Genomic DNA, 21,625 nt, shown 5'->3' on the forward strand with positions numbered 1-21,625 from the left:
ATAGATTTATATCAGTTCATGCATTATCATGTAGAACAGTAAAGCCGTCGAGTTATCCTTATAGCTTGCTTTTAAATAAATACAAACAATATGTCATATAATTTCATTTTTTTTATTCAATTTTGCCGACATTTGTGATGTTCAGTAAACCCAAAAATAAAATGACACTTATTGACAGAATGTCAGAAAAATCAGATGCAGAATTTTATAATTCATCTTTAGCATTATTATGTCAACATATCACTTTCTTTTAATACATCATAAGTATTTTGGTAGAGAAGCCAGTATTATTAATATATTCAAGCACCATCATCATGAATACATGTTTGGTATTCTTTCATGCCAGACTGCTTGGATTTTAGCAGAAATGTAATTATGACAAAACATCCTGCCTTATCATTTGATTCTGTTACAGTTCTTAAGAGGTTTTGTCACAACTGGCAACTAAAGTATGAAATTTGTTGTCGGTGTTCCTGAGTTGTTGCTTTTCACAAAAAATGGTCCAAATGTTCGGCTTTTGGCCACCCAAGCATAATATATAGATCTCTACTTTTTTACTGCTCGATTGTACTTTTTGTAAAGCAGCAGTTCAGGTAGTTCTTACAAGAGTGGCCTAAACATCAATTGGTTTCTTACATATGAGGTGCTCCACTGGGACGTGCGGTCGTTATAAATGACCCATAGAGCTCCTGATTAGTTGTGAGAATTGTCTCATAATTGTTTTGGAGCTCTTCAGCACTGTTATACTAAAGGTGTCGTTATTGCTGGAGTTGTAGTCTGGCAAGATTTGTAATTTGTCTTTTGACCAGCTTAGTAAAATGAGTTCTTTTTTTTGCCATCTTGTAAATGGCTCCTGCTTTCACAACAGCCGTTGTACCACCTACCATGAGGCGAAGGAAGTGTCAAGCAGAGATAACACATGTGACTGAGAGGGACTGCAATCAGACACTTAATAGCTAAAACAGTTAAAAAAAAGTGACTGTATGATAAAAGAAAATAATTCTGTTGCCATTTAGATAATATCCCTTTTGTTTATAAGAAGATAGTATTTGATTTGCCCCTAGTCAGTGTGTAGTTGTCAAAAGGTGACTACATGCAGCGCAAACAGTCGAGAGCCTCCATTTATCTGATTTGCCCAATTTATGTTTTTCCAGGGTGTCACACTGAGCAAAAATGTGCTCCACATAATGTATGGTAAAATATTTTTGGAGTGACACAGACATGACCAACACTGATGGTCTTTATTCTGTACCCACTGCATTATTCTAGCATTTGCTACATAATGATGAAGTTGAAGCAAAAAAAGCTTAAATTGGCCATTTAGCCATTTGCTACATTTCAAATAGTAATCATTGCAAAAGTTGGGAAAGTTTGAAAAACTTTGAGTATGCACAAAACAGAGAAGACAGCCACCAGAAGAATCTGACGCTTGAGTTAGGTGCAGGAAGGTAGAGTCTTGTGTCAGAGAGAAGACTCAGGAGATCGGTGCTCTTTCCGTAATTGATATAGACTTGTTGGAGAGGAACTGTGCCTTTCCTATAAAGCTGACAAAAGCAAGTTTCCAGCAGACTTCATAGTTTGAAAAAATGAGTTCTGTTAAAACTTATCCCGTTTTGATTCATTATCTAAAAAATGTGCTCACCTTGTAAACTGTTGGTTCTTCTTTGTTTTTCATACCATGTTAATACTTTTATCTGAGAATTGAGAAATGCTGTTGTTGACAAAACAGTAGTAACAGTTATAGTAATAATTAGTAAATAGTAAAGGCATTAAACTTGTTCTTTAATTTATGGTGCCATCGTGAGAAATTTCCCTAGAATTTGCTAGTTGTGTCCAAATTCCTTATTCTTGAAATTTTAATCTAGTATGAACTCAAGCACAGATATGGAGACATGTATCTTTTCTTGGGATTTAAAAGCCCTTTTGGTTGATGTAAAAATAATGATAAGAGAAAAAAATTATGGCAATACTCTTTGGTAGAAATTTGCATCACAAGGCACGGGAACTGCATCACTTTGTAATAACCCATAGTATGACATTACATCAAGACAGCTAAGACAAAAGAGGGTAGAAGTCAAACTAGTGAGTGATTGGGCGATTGGTCACAGTGGGGTAATGACACTAACATCTTGGCGAGCAGGTGCTCAGTGCCAGGCTCTCCATTATGTACTCTAAGGTCATTACCATGCCATTACTCATTTACTCAGCGTAATGGAAATGAAACCTCAGGATTTAGCTGCCATGGCGCCAGACAATCTGAAACTTGACGTTCTCTTGATTATCCAATTTAACACAGGGAGTAAAGGCATTTTAGGGTTTTAAAAAAATGGGTATGTGTTATATCTTATATTTGTAACATTTCACAAGACCTGGCACAAACTTGAACTTTTGCAACACTCCCTGTTCAGTTTTAGTTATAGGTTTTATGAAGCCTGGCTGAAACACAGAGAACTTTCAGCTGCTCTGTCAAATTAGTCTTACCTCCATGATGCTCATGCTGCTACTTCTGCAGGGAGCTTTGCTTTGATCATAAATTCTGATATGCATCTAAAACCATCAACAAATACTACTCCCAGTCAGTTTTGTTTGTTGTTATTTTTGGTGGTTTTGTTGTGTTTTCTGTGAGTCTATGTGCACACACAAGCCTTTTTTGGATAATCAGAATTTCATTATTTATTCGTTTGTTTTTTTTTATTTGTGTGACTGACATTTATGTGATTGGTTGGGTTATTTAAATAACCTTCAATGTCACTTATTGATGCAGTGATTTTATTGTGGCCAAACCCATCACATATTTCTCTTTCTTGTCCATTTATAATAAGGAATTAAATGTCCTTAACTGTTGTTTTTTGCAGTCATGTTAACACCTACGTCATTAATTCAGGAAACTCAGCTTGTGGTTACACTCATTCCCTGGACACTTTGACCAGTGATTTTAATAACTTTGAACCCAATGCAGCTCACTGAATTTCTTACCAAAACAACACACTTGTGGAGAAGAACAGATCAAAACCTTAAAAACTTGTTTATGCAGCAAGGAAAGTATATTTCACATTTAATATCAATACATCCAGTCGAAGGTTTGCTTTTGACCCAGTGGCTCAATTTATCAGTGAGCTTCTCTGAGTGATTACGGGTAAAATTCTAGCAGCGTGAGCTTAATTTATTTAATAACAACATAAAGCTGGGTTTTCACCTTGAAAGACGTATCATATTATTCCTATATTGAATCTTAGAGATCAAACTGTACACTTATAGACTCCTGTCTGTTTCCTAGCAACTTCCCTGTTTCCACAGCATTGTTTTAAAGAGTTGGGGAGGGGGCTGATGGTCGCGTCGTGTTAGCTCTGAGATGTCAGGTACCATAGCAATTTTCAACAGGACTCCCTCAACCCCAACACAAATTAATAGTAATTTTCTTTCCATCAATGGGATCATCATCAATTTGCATTACAATGGAATATGTCAATCAAAAGTAATTCTCCTGAAAGAAAAATGCCCATTTTGTAATCCACAGACACCCCTTACCTTTTATAGGAGGAAAGAAAATCACTTTTCAAAGGGTATATTTGCTTGGTATTACTCAGAAAGACCTCCACTATTAACTGATAGAAATAAAATTACTTTTTGATAGAGGTTGAGCTTTAAAGATGCCTAATTAAAATGCTACTCCTTGCTTAAAAGTGATCCTAATTGATTTTTTAAAATAAACCCAGTTTTTATAGACCTGTTGATTGTAGTGGGGCATTTAGCAGCCAGCTGTTTCCTTCAGGGCCTGACTGTACCTGATGCTCCCAATACCCCTTTATCTCAGCTAAAAGTGTAAAAATAGTGTAAAAATAATTACAGTTTTTTCTTAAAAAGTAATAGTTTCTAGCATTCGTCTTGATTTGAAAACTTAATTTAATGTCCTTTGCTTTAGAAAACCGTTTGTTTCTCACTTTGGCTTTAGTTCGTATGATCAGTAGTTCTGATGAGGTCAAGTTAGGTTATGTGTGTTATCTTTTTGTGGAACTTGATCACTGCTCAAATTGATTGATTGATTTTTTTTTTTTTGTCTACTGCCAAAAGATGTTTTTGGTGATTTTTTTTTACTTACGCACAACACTAATAAGTGAAGCCAGAAATGTGAAAATAGTTCTGCTGAAGGAACAGCAGTATTCTCGAAGGACTTTAGAATAAAAGTTCTCTGCTTTTTTAGATGGAAAGTAAAAGCATATGGTTTTGGCACGAGAGCTTGCTGATCAAGAACCTTTTGGAAGAGCACATTGTGTGCATGCACGTGTGCAGAGTACTATGCATGTATTTGTGTTTGAATGCACAGACGGAAGTTATGCATAATGCATCATCCTACACCGGGCAGCACTCACCCAGGTATCATGAGTCAGGGTGAAATTACCTGCACTCCCTGGCTGCCCCATACTCTTATCAGAGAACGGTAATGATTTCAAGGTGAAGCTGGTCAGTGGTGTACATGATAATATATTTAGGCAGACCACTGTTGTGAACCATCTGTAGATCCCACTCAGTGCCCTGCAATTCTGGTAAGCAGCTGGAGAGCTACAGATGGCTGAGGTAGTGGAGCAAAAGAGTGGGGTCACAGTGATGAAGAAAGACTTGCTTCTTCTATTATCTCCTGGTCCTGGTGAAGTGAAAGCGGATTCTTGTTGCACATCACAACTCCTGTGGGATTATGTCTTCTCATTTGTATTATAGATGAAACAGCACTGAGCTGAATTTTTCTTCTTTTTTCCACTGAACTCCGGTAGGGAAAGCTTTTAAAAGTATTGAGTTTAATGGAAAAAATCAAAAAGACTGTGTTATTGCTGTGGACCTTGATGTCATGTAGCTTTGTGTAGGTCTGATTGCACTGTTCATACGTTTCAAGTCAGTGTGAAGAGCTGTGTAAGAAACAGTGTGATAGGAGCAGCACAGCAGGGTTAGCGTTAATGCTCCAGATGGCTCTCTAACATAGCCAGACTTCAGCTTTTGGGACTTTCTCTCTTGCCTTGTTCTGTAGAAATGATGCAAGTCCTATAAAGGAGTGTATTTCCATATATACTTTGTTATTTTTATTGCTTAAGTGTGCATGGCTAAGCTAATTAATAAATGCGATCTGTTCTTACTGTGTTTTCACACAAAACAATTGTGGAGCTGAGAAGAGACCCAGACATGGCATGCATATCATTGGCACTTTCTACTTTTGACGTCACCAGCATTTACCATGCCTGCCAATACCCATTCATACACATAAAGGCTAAATGACTCAGCTTAAGACTTTTATAATATTTCTGCTGTCTGCGGCAGTCGGATCAATAACAGTATCAGTTCACTCAAAAAGTGGAGAGCTGAAGCTCAAAGGTGATGTCACCAGCATAAGGAAAAGAGAACCTCGACAGAAAAGAGAAGGCAATTGGATTATGTAAGCAATAAGCGAGTTTCTTTCCTGGGGCTTTTGATTTTGATGTGCTTTATATTCATGATCACAGTGCTGAGTCAATAATGATTGAGCTGCCTTTGGTCACCGCAATAAAATGTCATTTGAGGAACATTGCAGAGTTGAGGTTTGCTTACTTCTGTCGAGGCTGGGACAAAAAGGTTCTCCCAGAAAACTGATACATTTGAAGTGGCAGCTTTAAATTGGTTCATTTAATGGATTACTATTGTGCAGCATTTAACCTCTTTAGTCTTTTCCACTTTCGAAACTCAGCCTTGTTTGAAATCAACACTAAAACATTTATGTTCTGCACTTCCTTTGACTCACCCTTCAGTGCTCAACATCAACCATCTGGCACTCCTTTGTGTTTTCAATCCTCGTGTCGAATGTTTTTTCTTCTAATTTCTTCTCTATTCGTTTCATTTGCATTTTAATGTTGTAATTCTTTTTTTTTAATTTAATTTTTAAGTGAGAGCACCTTGAGTTGCCCTTGTGTAAGAAATGCACTACACAAATTAACTTGTGTTGCCTTTAAGTCACATAGGCTAGCTACAGTAACACATACACATAATGAATGGGTGCTTTAATGCACTACAAGTAAATAGATGATCCTCTTAAATGCATCTTTATCAGTTTTTCACACAGTAGTTGGCAAAAGTGCAGTGCACACAAAAACTGAAATCAAATCGATATCTGTGTGAGCACCTTCTGCCTTTTCATTCTTAACACTCTACGGCACTCAAGGAAAATTCTGCCAGTATATTTGAAATGGCACAGGCCCGTTCATTGAGTCATCGATTCAAAGCAAAGATATGAAGGCTATAAACCATTTTAAGATACAAATACCAGAGACGAAGCAGCCGTAGCAGTTTTTACTTTGTAATAACAGTAGGTACACAGCAAAATGGTTGTTTCTTATGTTTTCTGTCATCTCCGAGGCCACATACTTGTTGAATCACTATGTGCTGGGCTGTGTTTTCATCATAAGAGAATAACAAACAAAGTGCTTTCAAGCTTTTAGTTTTGTTCAGTAAAAAAGTGGGCGGATGTTAAGGGGATAAAAGGTACACTTGCAAACAATGTTGCAAGGTGTTTGGCAGGTTTTCTGTGGCTTTAATTAGGGGATGTCATTCATTGGCCACACAGTCTGATTTAATGTCAAGTGGGTGAGACAGGTAAAGTCATTACACAATTACCTATACAGAAAGAAATTTACATATTCCCATACATCTATGTAAATACATCCATTTAATATCAGATGCTGCACAGCCTGAGCTGTCTTAAGAAACGTCATTTGAACAATATGCCTCTCTTCCCCCTGCACTTAGTCATTCTGCTGTCATTTCAAAGAAATCATTCTGTCATCTTTTAACTCAAAGAAGCTTTGCTCTATGGCTTACCTTACCTAACCTTACCTTACCTCTATATGGACATAGGCCGTGTCTTTGTCAGTGGATGTAGAAATGATAATGACTTAGATGTCTGAATTGTATGAAACATTTCAGAGAACAGTTTAAGATATTGGATTCAAACTCGTCAACTTGACACTTCATGGTTCCTTGTGCAAAATACAATGAATAGTTCAGTTTGTATTCTTTGGTTTGTTCTTCTTATTGCTGGAAATAGTTCTTTAGGAATCACTGCATATTTGGTGACCAGACTTGTGATGGATTCATATCTAAAGATCGGAAGTGCCTGAAATGTCTACTTATAACACAGTCATGAGCCTGAATTTGCGTCATCAGAGAATTGGGGTTACATGCATAACCCATAACCTATGGTTCACTGTCTTCACATTTGCTGGTGTCCTCTGTGGGCCCATGCTTTTGCCTTTTGGGGTTTCAGTGTGTTATAGTGGATATAGTCCATTAAATGTTACATTTCATTCCAGTTTTATTCATTGGCTGAACCATATTCACACTGACAGTGACACAGCTTTCCTCTTTTCCGACGACTGGTTGTCTTTTTTAGTTACAATAACAGAATCGCCCGAGGCCCTGCTCCATGTAGTAACAGCAGCCTGTGTTGAGTGCTTAAGTTAATATAGACTACTTTATAACACAGGTGTATAACAAGTGATACACTTGTGCAATTATAAACAGAAAGCAGCAGTCGATGTGTCACATTTAATTGTGCTCCAGACCACAGAGAACTTATCTGTGTCATGCAGACACCTCTCACCTAAAAACAATGAACCACTAGAGTGAAACTACTAAACCGTTTGGGCCCACATTAGTCAAGTATTGATTTTCAAGCCTGTCATTTGAATACACGACAGGTGTCCAAACAATACTGTGAGACAAATACTTCGAAGCGACTTCTTGATTTAAAACTTGCCACAGAGAGAAGACATTGCATGTAGCCTCTGTCATTAATTTTGTGCTTTTCTTCCTTTCAGATCAGTGCACTGTCACAAGGTCTTATCTTTTCCTTCACAAGTTCTGGTTCTTCAGCACCATCTACTACTTTGGGAACTGGGCTTTTATTGGAGTAAGTCCAGAGATATGAATGAGATGTCACTGTCTGCATTTTGAATTTATCGCTCAAGTCCTCAGCTAAATATTTTCCACATTAGCAATGAAATGAGCCTTGATATATTTTGTCATCTGTGCTTTCATCGTTGTTTTTAGGCTTTCCTCATTGGTCTGGTGGTGTCCTGCTGCAGAGGGAAGAAGTCTGTGATTGAAGGAGAAGTGGAGGCCGATGACTCAGACTTCAGTGATGATGAATACGTGCACTGAAAAAGCAGAATCACTGTTCACCTGTGTAGGTTTATAGATATCATAACCAACACTGAAAAGGGACTAGAAAGCACAATTTCATTAAGTAATGAATACAGATTTTTTTTCTTAAATATATTTTGTTTATTTTATTGTACAGCTATTTCATCTTTGGTTGAAGTTGACGCATGCCTCCCCTTAATTAGACCTCTCAACTGTATTTGTCCGTTAGTGTTACTAATGACAGGATACTGGAAGTGTTCTCCAAGTCAGTCCTACCTTAAAGTTAAAGTTAACTGTTAACTGAAATAAATTGGTTGTTTTTCAGCACACACATTTGTGAGTAGCAGCATAGATGCTTTTTTTTTGTTAATCTAAAACAATGTCTAAGCTTTAATTGTGTAGAGCTCAGGTCTAAATGTGCTTTATAATCTTTCTGTATGCTTTCTAGACCTTTTACATGGTTTGGTTATCAACATATTAAGTTAAAATTCCAGTCGAACCTACACAAGCTGTTTCTGAAAAGCTAATTGGTATAAGAAAGACTAATAAATCCCAAGTGTTGACAGCAGTAGCACTTTTTGTCAGTTTATTTTGCTGATTTTTATCTGAGGTTAAAAATAGTGCGAGTGGATGCGCTGCATTAGTTATTGGCAGTCTGAGACCGTTATGCACAGTGAAATGTTACTCTACTTGCATACCTGCACTCTGTGTGTGTAAAGGACCAATTGTATCTGCTGTATTTTCAAGGATTCAGTTAATTGTGGTTTTAATTATATGGGTTCAGCAGCTTTCTTCTCTTTATTGGTAGGAAAATAGTAAAATTACTAGAAAAGATAGAAATAAAAAATATGGATGTGACTTTCTTTTTAATTAAACTACTACTCATTTTTGCCTGCACTTGAGAATTTATTAACAGCAAAAGTGTCAGATCTATTAATGGGCTTCTTTTAGACATACATATTAAAATCTTTGCAAGGTACAAGGAAGATGATGAAAAACTGTAAATTTACTCTGGAAGCCAAGTGCTTGTGCCTCATGAATGTGTGTGGCCATGATGGGCACACAACACTGGATATGCTAACCTAAATTAATCGCTCAGAAATCAGCCAGAATGAGTTTGAAATGTTTTTGTTTTGTTTTGGGTTGTTTTTGGTTTGATATTCGTGTTAGGTTTGTTGTCCTTTTGTGAGAATCAGTAGAGGGGATGCAGTGATGTGATGGTGATGATGACAGAAGCTGCATCATTTGTATACTTGCTCTTTATCGGTTGTGGAAGTTGTTTGAATATATAACGATGCCTGTGTTTAAAGAAATAAAGCCGTTTTAAACCCCATCATGGCTTTAACGCCTTTTTACATACAGTTTTTATTCTCATTGAAACTATGTACGCCACTTTAAAACAAGAATCACCAATCTGCAAATAATGATGCATGTGCAAATGTCAATATATAGTTTTTCTTTAATGCTTGTTACATTTTTCCCCTCATGCAGTAATAATTTCAGATGACATGTATGTAAAATATAAATTACTAGATATTAAATATGTGAGAAATGTGGGATGTATATTTTCTTTGTCAAGATGAACACACACACTGTTTCATTAATGTTGAGGTTTGGGCTCTGGAGAAGCCTGATAATGTTCCATTGTGTGTTTCTGTATCAAGGCATGCTTTTACTGCATTGACCGTGTGTTTGGCAGTGATCCCAATCACACACTTTCCAGATGGTATTACATGGTGAATCAAAATCTGCATTCGTAAGTCCATCCATTCTGACAAACTCTCACTGGATGAAATGCAACACCAAACAATGACAGAACTTCTACCGTGCTGTACAAATGTAGACAGTGTTGTACCTCTGTCCTGCCCTCATTTCATACACTTCAAATCTGGATTCATCTCCCCATAAGACCTGACGCAGTTCAGTTCTTGTGTAATTTGTCATATCTACTTTCTCCTTGTTTCCCTCTGCTTGACAGATGCATGCAGTAAAACACTGTAATTAGTTCATTTCATTTTTTTAACCTGTATTTCTTTCAAATATCGACTGTTCCGAATTAATGAATGAATGAATCCTTTATAGGCCATATGCAGGTTGCCCCGCAGAGGAATAGAACCCCCCCGACTTACACACACAACATAGACATCACATGGGAATACAGGTCGGAGATTGGCAGCGTTACAGAAAAACACTGAAATAGTACACAACAATGGGGAAAGTACAAGAGGAAAGAAAGAGACCTCTACTCATGCTGGGCACCTATGGGAGGACAGCATGAGAACAGGAAACAAAAAAACTCCTCTGCACAGAGAGCACATAAATGTCCACAGTACAACATTGGAGCATGTGACAAGCCACAGGGTTGGGTAGGGGGTGAGGAGTAGTCCGAAGGAAACAAGGCAAAAGTATTTTCTTCTCCGCTTACTTGATTGATGGAAGAATTCATAGAATACTTGATTACTAAAATAACTGATAGCTCTAGCCCTGGGATGGACTTTAACTGGACCATTGCAACACTCCAGCAAACTGCCAAAACTGCTTTTATAGAGGGTCTCAAACTTGATCAATTAATCATGTGTATTTGATTTGCGGATGTTGTTAGTTTTTGTTAAATAAATAATGACAGGGTGTTAAATGTCATGTTTTGGAGTTTATCTGAGTTGTATTTACCTCATTGTAAGACCTTCTAGGGCCCAGATAAGGCGTAAAACCTTAGATTTGAAAGAGGGTGTACGTTCTTTTTATCTTGACTATATTTACTCATATGTTTAATTACAGTATGTAGTATGTCCTGATTTTGTGTGTGATTGTACTGTCATCTTGACAGTGCCACGACATTTGGGGATATAATTTCCTTGCCAGAGAGACAAAATGTCACCACTGGTAATTCTAGGTTAGTGTGTGAATAATGGAGTTTGATAAACCTGAAAGCCTCATCTACCAAAAATGTATTTTCTGCAGCATGTCGACACGAATCAGAGGCAACAAGCAGCCGGGATGTCAGAAGACACCAAACAAGATGCTCAGGTCATTGTGCGCCGAAAAACCTCTGCTGGCCTGCCCTTTCAGGCCTCCCAAAAATAGAAACAACCAACCAAATAGGGTGATGAACAACAAAAAAAATACATCTCAGTACATATAGCACTCACTCAAAGCTTCAGGATGAGTCAGATCCAATTCTTTCCCTAGCCCAGTGCTCGACTCTGACTATATGTATGCAGTGTAGTTCTTTGCATCACCGTATACCTCATGTTCTCATGTTATGTCTACAAAAAATATGCAATGTGGATTTTATGACGTCTTTCATAGTGTAAAGTCCGTCTTTAATATAAAAGGATTGAACCATTAAAAACTGTGCAGCACATTATTGTATTTGCTGACTAATGCTGGGACAATTATCAGAGTGTGGTCCGACACAAGCAGGAACTCTGAAGTTTATAACAATCAGGAATTCTGTAAACATGAAAGTGCATTCTGCATTGCCACCACAGCAATATTAAACGTTTTAGCATAATAAAGACGTGTATCAAATGAGACTGGCACTTAAATACATTCGCCACTGGATTAGGATAAAACTGCGTCAGATGGATTTGCATGGAATTTTGTGTGCATATCCAATTAGAGTTTGAGGTATGCATACCTTGTCATAACTATTGTGCAAGCCTGCTTTGAGTTAAGCCATTATACGATATGCCACCCCCACATTTCACTAATAGACTAACTAAGCCTTGAGCCAAAAACACGAGCCCGAGGACCCTGGCAGAAAGGATCGTGTGATCAACATGTCAGATCAGAGGATCTGTCGCTGTTTAGAGCGCAACTTTTCTTGTTATCCCTCGTATTCAAAAGCCAGTCTTGTCTCATCTTCTTTTCTTTCTTTGCTGCACATCTTCCAAAGCTCCACTCACAACTTTCTTTGGGAAAACACTTTAATGAAGGAATTCATGCAGGAAAATAAAATTATCTTGGCATGGAGCTACAGTATTAAATATACCTGAAGGTCATACATGTCAAATGCATTTGATGATGTTTGGTTTTGTCCAGAATATGTGTATGTGTTCATATATTGCTATAATCTCCATTTGACTTCCCTGTCTTAATAATTTGCATGTGTTAAATGTGTGGGCTCATCCTGTAATTTAAACCAATATTTAATCTTGTCAGAAAAATGGCAAAAAGAAGCAATCAAATCTTATTTTGGAGTCGGACAGATACAAAATCTTAATTTTTTGATTCATTACATCCTTGCTTGCATAAATTATGATCTTTGCTTCCAAACCTGGAATATTCAAACAAAAAGCACAAACAAGCTGGCCACTGTTTGGGTCTTTTTTCATAAAAGGCAAATATGATTTTGTGGAGAACCGCAGGCACCAGGAGGAATTAGAAAACACTGCAGCTATTGTCATGGGCCTCTGTACCCATCATCGCTCTTACTGCTCCACACAACAACAGACCTTAGAGCATTACACAGTGCATGGCAAGTACCTGCCCAAGAATGTTCCAGAGTTTTCTTTTTTTTTTACAAGCTTTCAAAACTTGTTTCTTTACTTCCAGTGCAACTGTTGTTTAAAGTTTTCAGCACAAAAGTCTTCATATTTTGCTTCCAAGGACCCAGACTTCCTTTTTTTTTTTTAAAGTGATCTTGAGCTGTAGTTCTCCGGGCTTTCTGAGTTGTTCAAAGTCTTTCAAAGTTTCTTTGGACATTGGCTGCTTTTTCATTGATGCAGTCCTTGATACTGACCACTTTCAGGCATCAATATGTACAGAGGAGGTCAGGAGAGAGGTACAACAATGAGTGTGTACAGCCATCTGTAAAAACATGCTGGAGAGATTGATGTGGCTCAGAGCTGCATTTGATGGAATAATAAACTGTGGAAAATGTACCATCACATTTTGATCCATCATGAAATTCCATTATGAAAGCACCTGATTGGCAACAGCTTCATTTTTCAGCACGATGGTGATCCCAAACACACAGTAGTTTGCAGTAAATGCATTCCTTGATAGAAAAAATAAGTCCAATATAAGTCATAGACTGGCCTCCCTAGAGCCTGGAACTTGGAGCCACAGAACTATTCCTGAAGACTGTCATTGCCTAAGAGAGTTCACACTGGGCAGAAGAATAAAGTTGGTCATACAAATATTGCATTTCAAACCTGTTAGAATTGTACTCTGTTTTTGCCTTATATACTATATTTCTAGTTATATTTGCAATTGTTTCCATAATTGCTGCACCTCTATTTCCTAGCAAAATATAAAGAAATAAGAGATGACTCAAGACAGCACTGTATATGTGGTGCCCGAGGTAAAGTAACAACGCCAAGTTTCTAAATAACGACATGATAACACAAAAATGTTTTCTAAAAATTAAAATACCTTCAAATCTGTAAAATTACAGCCAGGTATTCCAGATTATGATCATAATCTCCTTAGAGACTAACAGGTCTGCTCTGGGTCCTGATGGCCTTTTTGCAACCCAAGATGTTGGAAAAACATCAGAACAACAGAACAGTTAAATCCTTCCCAAATCAAAAACCCTGGATTAATAGCGATGTTCGCACGTCACTGGCGGCGCGGAGCACCGCGTTTGCCTCCGCGAACACATCGGACTACAAACACGCACATTACCAACTCCGGAAGACGATCAAAGCAGCCAAACGCGAGTACAGGGACAGGGTGGAGCAACAGTTTGACAACCCTCGAAGTATGTGGCAGGGACTAAACACAATCACAGACTTTAGAGGGAAAACCAGCACACCGCAGACCACGGCCTCTCTGTGTGAGGATCTGATGTGTGAGATTCGACACAGCGAACACCATGAGACCGGACAGTGGGAACACCGCGGATGACGTAAGTGCGCACACTGTGGCTATATCCTAATTCAGGGTCTGCAGCCTTAAAGGCCGCATTTTAAGGCCGATTACGTCACCGCAACGCGACGAAGGCTGTCCCAATTCGAAGGCTGCTCGAAATGCGGCACTCAAATGCGTCCTTAATTTCCCTGAATTTTAAGGACGTGGCGGTGTAGACTTCGTGGCCCAACATATCCCAGAATGCATAGCGCAGCGGTGGGTGTGGATAATTTTGCCGAAAAAAAAGGCGGATGAGGGGCGCCCGAAGAGTAAACTTTAAGTAAGTACTGAATATCACGTCACTTATTTATGTGCATATGTTTAATAACGAAGAACATTAAAACATTACTGTTGGCCACATGTCGGCAAAGTTATGTGACATAAGTGACGTTTGTACTAACTTGGTTTTACAGCCTTTACTTTGAAATATACGCCGTTCAATAGCTGACCTTAATCTTACAGAGAATGATCAAAGCTCATGTAGAAACAAACAAACAAATGAACAAACGATTTTCTCCTTCATTTCTGTCAAACAAAGCTGTATGAAATGTTTCCAGCTGTTAGTATCATGGTTGCTAGGCAACCTGGGCAGCGCAACGGAGGCTAGACCGTCCCATTTCACAAGCCTCGCACTTCCGGCCTTAGCGGTCTTTAAGTACGCGGCCCTTGAGGATCGTTGAGGCTGCGTACTTTAATCTGCAGACCCTGAATTGGGATACAGCCATGAGGAGGACGTGCGCAAGTGCTTGAGGAAGGTGAAAAGCTACTGGTCCAGACCAGCTGGAGTGTTTACACACATCTTCAACCTTTACCCCTCTCTCTGTGTAGTCCCAGCCTGCTTCAAAATGGCCACCATCGTCCCTGTACCCAAATCCTCCACCATCTCCTCATTAAACGACTTGCGACCTGTAGCCCTGACCCCCATCGTAAGCAAATGCTTCGAGAAGCTTGTCAGGGACTTCATCTGCTCTGCACTACCCGACTCACTGGACCCTCTACAGTTCGCATACTGCTACAACAGGTCCACCGATGATGCCATAGCCCTGACACTACATACTACCCTGTCACACCTGGAGAAGAGAGACACGTATGTGAGAATGCTGTTTGTAGATTACAGCTCAGCATTCAATACCATCGTTCCCTCGAAGCTGGACAGGAAACTGCAGGATCTAGGACTGAGCAGCTCCCTCTGCAGCTGGATCCTTAGCTTCCTGTCTGACAGACTCCAAGTGGTCAGGCTGGGCAGCATCACCTCATCCCCATCACACTGAACACTGGTGCTCCACAGGGGTGTGTACTGAGCCCTCACCTGTACTCACTCTACACCTATGACTGCACAGCCACTAACAACTCCAACATCATTGTGAAGTTTGCAGACAACACTACAGTGGTGGGTCTTATCACCAACGGTGACGGCTTACAGGGAGGAGGTCAGCGCCCTGACCCACTGATGTCAAGACAACCATCTCACCCTCAACGTCGCAAAGACAAAGGAGTTGATAGTGGACTTCCGGAGGTGCAGAGAAGTACACACCCCCACCACCATCAACGGCGCTGCTGTGGAGAGAGTGAGCAGCTTCCGCTTCCTTGGTGTACATCTGAGGATCTTACGTGGTCAGTACACACAAACAAAACAGTGAAGAAGGCGCAGCAGCGCCTCTTCTTTCTCAGGAGACTGAAAAGATTTGGCATGAGCCCCCGCATCCTCAGGACCTTCTATCACTGTACCATTGAGAGCATCCTCACTGGATGCATCACCACCTGGTATGGCAACAGCACCGCTTACAACCGCAAAGCTCTCCAGAGAGTAGTGCGGTGCTCTGAACGGATAATTGGAGGTGAGCTTCCCTCCCTCCAAGACATCTACAGGAAGCGGTGCCTGAGGAAAGTGGGGAGGATCATCAAGGACTCTAGTCACCCCAGCCATAAACTGTTCAGACTACTTCCATCAGGAAGGAGGTTCTGCAGCATCCGGTCCTGTATCAGCAGACTGAGAGACAGCTTTTTCCATCAGGCCATCAGACTGCTGAACACTTCATAGACACCTCACCTCCACTACTGGAATTTCAACATTATGCACTACATACTGTACATTAATGCCACTGTTTTGCACATGTCTCAACCAACTCTGTATATTTTTTATATTTTTTATTTTATTGTTTACTCTATTTAATTTGTAAAATATGTATACACACACACACACACACACACACACGTAGAAAAACATATTTAGTATACACATCCAGTAATGCATATACTATTATATATTGTACATATATTTATTAGTCTCAGATTTAGCCATTCTTATATTTTGCTTGTTTTACGTTATTGTATTTTTGCACAACTCTGTTGCTTGTGAAGCTCGCACACGAGAATTTCACTCACATGTACTGTACCAGTGTACCTGCACATGTGATGTGACAATAAAAGTGATTTGATTTGATTTGATTTGAAAAACCTTTTCTTGGCTTTAAAAAAAAATACCCCCAAATCATTATGAAGATAATCTACAAAGTGTGTGGATTTCAAATTCGTCCAGGACTGACTGCACCAGCAAATTCAACCCAAGAGCAAACCATCTGCTGTTTTCACAGAAGTCTTCAGAACTATTCCTGAAGCTCACTCCTTTAAGTAGTCTTCAGAAAAGACTCTCGGCTACCAAGAAACCGAAAAAGAGAGAAATCATCACAGAATTTTCAGACATCTCCTGAAATTGTAGGTTTCAAAGGCCATGCGTCTCCAAGCAGGAAGACACTTCACAAATTTCCCCTGCATAAGAGACAAGGAAGAAACACTTTGCCATCTGAAAGGAACTTAAAACAGGCAAAGAGCAGAACTTTTGGAATATGGATTGTGGATTGACAAATCAGTGTGGCCACAGTATCATTTAACATTTTAGAAGAATAACCTGAAATCCTCTGTAAAGTGTGGTAGGGAAATGTTAGGGTTTCTGTTCAGTTATTTTTTTAAATATGCAATATTTATATATTTCAAGAATAACCAATGATTTCCATGGGGTGTAGAGTTCCTTTTTTTCAAATCACTGTATTGGCTCATTGAAAAGTAAACACCACACAGATCTGTATGTTTAAAAATCACAACTGTCCAAACATTGCACCATTTTTCATTTTGATTTTGTCCTTCATAACTTTTGCCTGGATGTATTTTTCATTTTTTTCCCCTTTTTTTGTGTGGCCCCAAGTCTTTCCTCTGGGCTCTAACTCCTCTGACAGGCCCTTGATAGACGAGCAGTTTGCCTTACCCCTCAGCGATGCCTCCAGAGAGCAAAGTGACACAGGATCAATGTAATTATGTTGATTCAGTGTTTGTAGCCCCAAAGCAGGTTAACCTCAGTGCTCTCACGGGCCTGTGGGACCTGCCACTCACTATCGAATGAAGGCTCGTCCAGCAGGTCAACATATATCAGCTTGATTTAAAAACAACTAAATAACATCACTTTCCACGTCCAGAGACACGGAGCATGAGCAGGAATCAATGTGAAGCTCGTGTATAAAAAATCAAAATACCCTGCAGGATTCTCACAAAATGACTGTCCAAGTGTGAAATATTAGAAGTCATCATCACGTTCTTACCCATATTACTTTCATTAACTGAGCCAAAGAGAATCTCTGCCAAAGCAACGCTTCACAGAGAATGAAGTAATTTCTCATTAAATGACATTAGAAGCTGTTCTTGTATTAGTGTTTAAACACAAAATGCTTTGTGTGGGGCACAGGCAGCATGTGATGGTCCTCTTGTTAAAATTGGGGACTGCATATACAAATAGAGGGGTTTGTTTTTGAAAATTGATGGTAATATTGTTAATCGGGGAAATCTCTAAGTGATTTGCATTAAAGCTGCTGTATTTTTGTTATTTTAAAACTCCTATTTGACGATTCTTGACACTGAGAATATTCACCCAGTACTATTAAAAATAAATAAAAAGAGGACCAATACAAACACAAACGTGCCATCCTTAGAACACCTCACTCGAACATCATTAGGCCTTAAGCTCACAAGTTAACTCTGGAAGTTAAAACATACATGGAAATACAGTATATAAGGCAATAACAGAGTCAGTACGATTCTAACAAGCATAAAAGTCAAAGTCAATATTTGCATGACAGCCTAAACTCTCTAAAGCAAGTATTTTTGTCATTTCTTTAAGTAGTTCTCAAGAATAGTTCTCCAGGCTTCTTAAAAGACATTCAAATGTGCTCTCTTCTTTAGAAGTTTGCATTTTCTGTGAAAATGATTCCACTCTGCTTCAGTAATGTTGAGGTCCAAGTTCTGGGGAGGCCAATCCATGACTGATAGTTTTCCATTGTGTGTGTTTTCTATCCAGGTATGGTTTTATCGCACCAGCATTGTATTTGTGATCATTGATATGCTGACAAACAAAGGTGTTTCCAGATGTTTTTGCATGGTGGATCAAAATCTGACTGTACTTTTCTGTGTTTATAATTTCATCCATTAGCCTCCACCATGTTTTACAGATGGCTGTAGATATGGTTGTACCTCTTGCCTGACCTCATCTGTACATGAAGACTAGCTGAATCAACTAACGGGCCAGAAGCATCTCTCAGGTCCAGTGTCAGGTCTTTTCTGGTTTTTATTTTGGGTTTTTTCTTTTTGGCTGACTTTGAGATATTGTTCATCTGCTGTAGATTTTAGGCTTGCTACTTTTGTTCTATACAGTTTCCTCAAATTTTGTTAAGGACACACAACACACCATGCCGAGATTTACCAGGTTTTGCTTTAATAGCTCTTTGGAATCACTTTGTTGCCATGTTTCATAGTCAGCTAAAAACTGGAAGAATTGATGTCTTTTTGTGACAGTTAGTAACAAAGTGTCTGAAGATTTGCTAAATTGTCTGTTATGTAGACACAACACTGGTTCACCCCTTGAATATGCTTGAATGATTCATAGGTAAATGGTAAATGGACTGATTCTTATATAGCACTTTTCTACTCTCACAGAGTACTCAAAGCGCTCTATACAACATGCCTCATTCACCCAATCACACCCATTCTCACAAGCACTTTATCTATACGTAGTGCTTTCTAAGTACATTCACACACATTCATACTCCGATGGATGCATCGGAGAGGAAGTTCGGGTTAGTATCTTGCCCAAGGATACTTGACATGCAGACTGGAGGAGCCAGGGATCGAACCACCAACCTTCCGATCAGTAGGTGACCTGCTCTACCTCCTGAGCTACAGCCACCCATAGGTCAGTGTTAAGTGGCTTCACAAAAAACAAAATAAGGAAAAAAAGACCTTCAGAAAGCCTGGAGAACTATCACTCAAAACCACTTTAAAAAATGACAAGAAAGCCCGGCTCCTTGGAGCTAAAGAAATAAGGGGCAGTTTAAAACTTTTGCACAGTACTGTATTCAGTCCAGAAATGGCCTTTAAATAAAACAACATGGTACAATCTAGTGTGCCTTTTTATATTGCTTATAAATGCACTCTGGCTGTAAAACTGTTTTGTGATGAACTCTCAATACTTGAAACCACAAGCTACGCACTTATTGTATATGCATTTAGGGCGTTGTGTGAAAAATAGGGCCTCCTGCTCAGGCAGGGGGGAGATGGCAATATGTTTAAAAGCACTGTAATGGATGCTGCTTCATTAATAGGGAATAAAAAAACTCTTACAGCACCGGCAACAGGCTGGAGTACTGTATATAATTAACCTAATTATGTCTGGTAGTCTAAATTGAAATGCACTGTAAATTTAGACATTAATGTCTAGACCAAGCTCTGCTCTTAATCATCCTAATTTATGTTGGGACGACATCAAACCGCAGACGAGTCTTCGTGTTTAATGGACGGACCCCCCTTTTTCGCCTCCGGTCCTTGCTCTTCACTGACACTTCCTCCTCCTCCTCCTCCTCTTTGCTGGACTCCTGTTTCTCTTGAGGGGATGAGGTGGTGACTGGGTTGGGGGGTGGGCACATACTGGAGCTCTCACGCCATTCATTCAGCTGTACGGCACCACCAGACAGAGCAAACAAGATTTTCCCTGAGCCCTCACAGCCTCTCCCCATTAGTGCTCTGTCTGGGCCTGTCTGTCTGAGAAAACAGATGTTATTAGCCGAACCTTCTGGAGGCACAGAGCCATATTAAGGCTTTAAATGTTTCCTATCCAAATGCAGAAATTTCATATGAGTTTATGAGCCGAGGCAGGAAACTTTCCATGTCAAACCTTCCACAGCAGTGTTACACGAGGCACTTTTTTTGACAGTTCACATCAAGCCGGGAGTAAATTGGATATTGAACAAAAGCAATTTATAGCATGAATCTTAATCTCTTAACCAAGCATGTCACAGCCACCCAACGCCATAAACTTGACACAACCTCTGAAGCAGTACGAACATATTTCCTCTTTTATTTACATTCCTTTTCAAATGTTAACATTTTTCGCTATAACTTTTTGATCAGGTTGGCATTTTTTTTTCTCATTAAAATAAATTGGCACAAGTAAAACATATGTAGACAAAAGTTTATTTACACCATACAACATTTTGTTTTTAAATATTTTATACAGAGCTGCAGATGAGAGAGCTTGCTGGGATCCTTCAAGCAGATTCTGCAGTAATAAAGTTGTGAAATATATTATTTATATAAAAGTGAGTATTATCTTTATTGCATTTAAAGCAATGAAGAATGTAGCTTGACAAACATTCATTTTAATATGACAGAAAAAATCCTCTTTGCCTCCCATGTTTTATATTATAAAGTAAAAAGTGTAGTAATGGCCAAACAGACTGTTATAAACTTTTTAAAAACCTGCATAAATATATACATTGTGCTCCCGGGTCTAGTTTTAGGAAATCAAAACTAGACCCGATGAAGCTGGGACCACATGGCATGTCTTTTGCTTTGTGAGGTTTACCTTTTTTTTTTAAAATCCGCTTTCTTTTCGCCAATTCCTCAAAAGATAATTCGAAACACATGATGGTAAATATTGTACACCAGGCTGCCCCACACTAAGTACACTAGTGAGAATACAAAAAGTAACACTGATGTTTTTATCCCTTTTTTTTTCTTCTTTTTTTCTCTCTCACCAGTCCTTATATTGTATTGGCACATAATGTCCCTGCCACACTCGTATTATCCAGATATGTATGCCAAGGCTGTTAGAAAAGTCTGTTGCTTTGTTCAGTGCAAATTACATCCCCTTTTCTCCTCATTTCCTAGTTTGCATTTCTCCTTCTCCAACCTCTAGACCTCTGTTTGGAAGTCTCCCTCCTGGACATCTAAGGGTAAGTTGACACACTTTTCCCACTCTGCAGGCGTCATCTCCAGTGAGTCCTTGGTGTCAGATTCTAGTACATTCATAGTGGCGTAGTTCTGGTACTCACAGGCTGGATTGTAGCTCTCCCATGGGTTCTTGTTTGGCATTGCCTTGTCCTGTGAACATGGCCGGTGGGGTGTGATGTTAGTGGCATGATATCCTCTGCAGCTAAACCATTTTCTGTCTTTTACATAATTGAAAGTCAGTTCACTCAAAAGGGCATTATCTGAACTCATATATGAACCCACTTCTAATTGAAAATAATGGATTAATGCTGTGGAAAGCATCAAATAACAAAAGATA

The 21,625-nt window shown here is 39.1% G+C and overlaps 3 protein-coding genes across 11 annotated transcripts in view; 2 read left to right on the forward strand and 1 right to left on the reverse strand.

Moving 5' to 3' along the window:
• The window catches only part of lmbrd1 (LMBR1 domain containing 1), a 54,701-nt gene extending 45,208 nt beyond the window's left edge, over positions 1–9,493 (forward strand). The window contains exons 15-16 of the mRNA XM_085183249.1: positions 7,836–7,927; positions 8,068–9,493. Of these exons, the coding sequence (XP_085039375.1) occupies positions 7,836–7,927; positions 8,068–8,178 (203 nt within the window). The 3' untranslated portion in view covers positions 8,179–9,493. The remainder of the gene's footprint in view (positions 1–7,835; positions 7,928–8,067) is intronic.
• adgrb3 (adhesion G protein-coupled receptor B3) overlaps positions 1,043–21,625 on the reverse strand; it is a 133,514-nt gene continuing 112,931 nt past the window's right edge. For all 9 annotated transcript variants that reach the window (XM_085183244.1, XM_085183246.1, XM_085183245.1 and 6 more), the window contains one exon: positions 1,043–21,438. In XM_085183244.1, coding sequence (XP_085039370.1) covers positions 21,250–21,438 — 189 coding nt within the window. In that variant the 3' untranslated portion in view covers positions 1,043–21,249. The remainder of the gene's footprint in view (positions 21,439–21,625) is intronic.
• On the forward strand, positions 13,645–19,334 carry LOC146505256 (uncharacterized). Its single transcript, XM_085183624.1, has 4 exons — positions 13,645–13,994; positions 14,738–15,107; positions 15,239–18,946; positions 19,243–19,334. Exons 1-3 carry the CDS (start codon positions 13,645–13,647, stop codon positions 16,055–16,057), a joined length of 1,539 nt encoding a protein of 512 aa, XP_085039750.1. The 3' UTR covers positions 16,058–18,946; positions 19,243–19,334.

This window comes from Neolamprologus multifasciatus, chromosome 13 (assembly GCF_963576455.1).
Source record: "Neolamprologus multifasciatus chromosome 13, fNeoMul1.2, whole genome shotgun sequence".
Taxonomy (NCBI): Eukaryota; Metazoa; Chordata; class Actinopteri; order Cichliformes; family Cichlidae; genus Neolamprologus; species Neolamprologus multifasciatus.

Coding starts and splice junctions, on each gene's coding strand:
- LOC146505256 (XM_085183624.1), top strand. CDS start 13,645: ATGTTGGAAAAACATCAGAACAACAGAACAGTTAAATCCTTCCCAAAT. Junction 13,995..14,737: donor GAACACCATGAGACCGGACA/GTGGGAACACCG, acceptor ATTGGGATACAG/CCATGAGGAGGACGTGCGCA. Junction 15,108..15,238: donor TGGAGAAGAGAGACACGTAT/GTGAGAATGCTG, acceptor CCTGTCTGACAG/ACTCCAAGTGGTCAGGCTGG.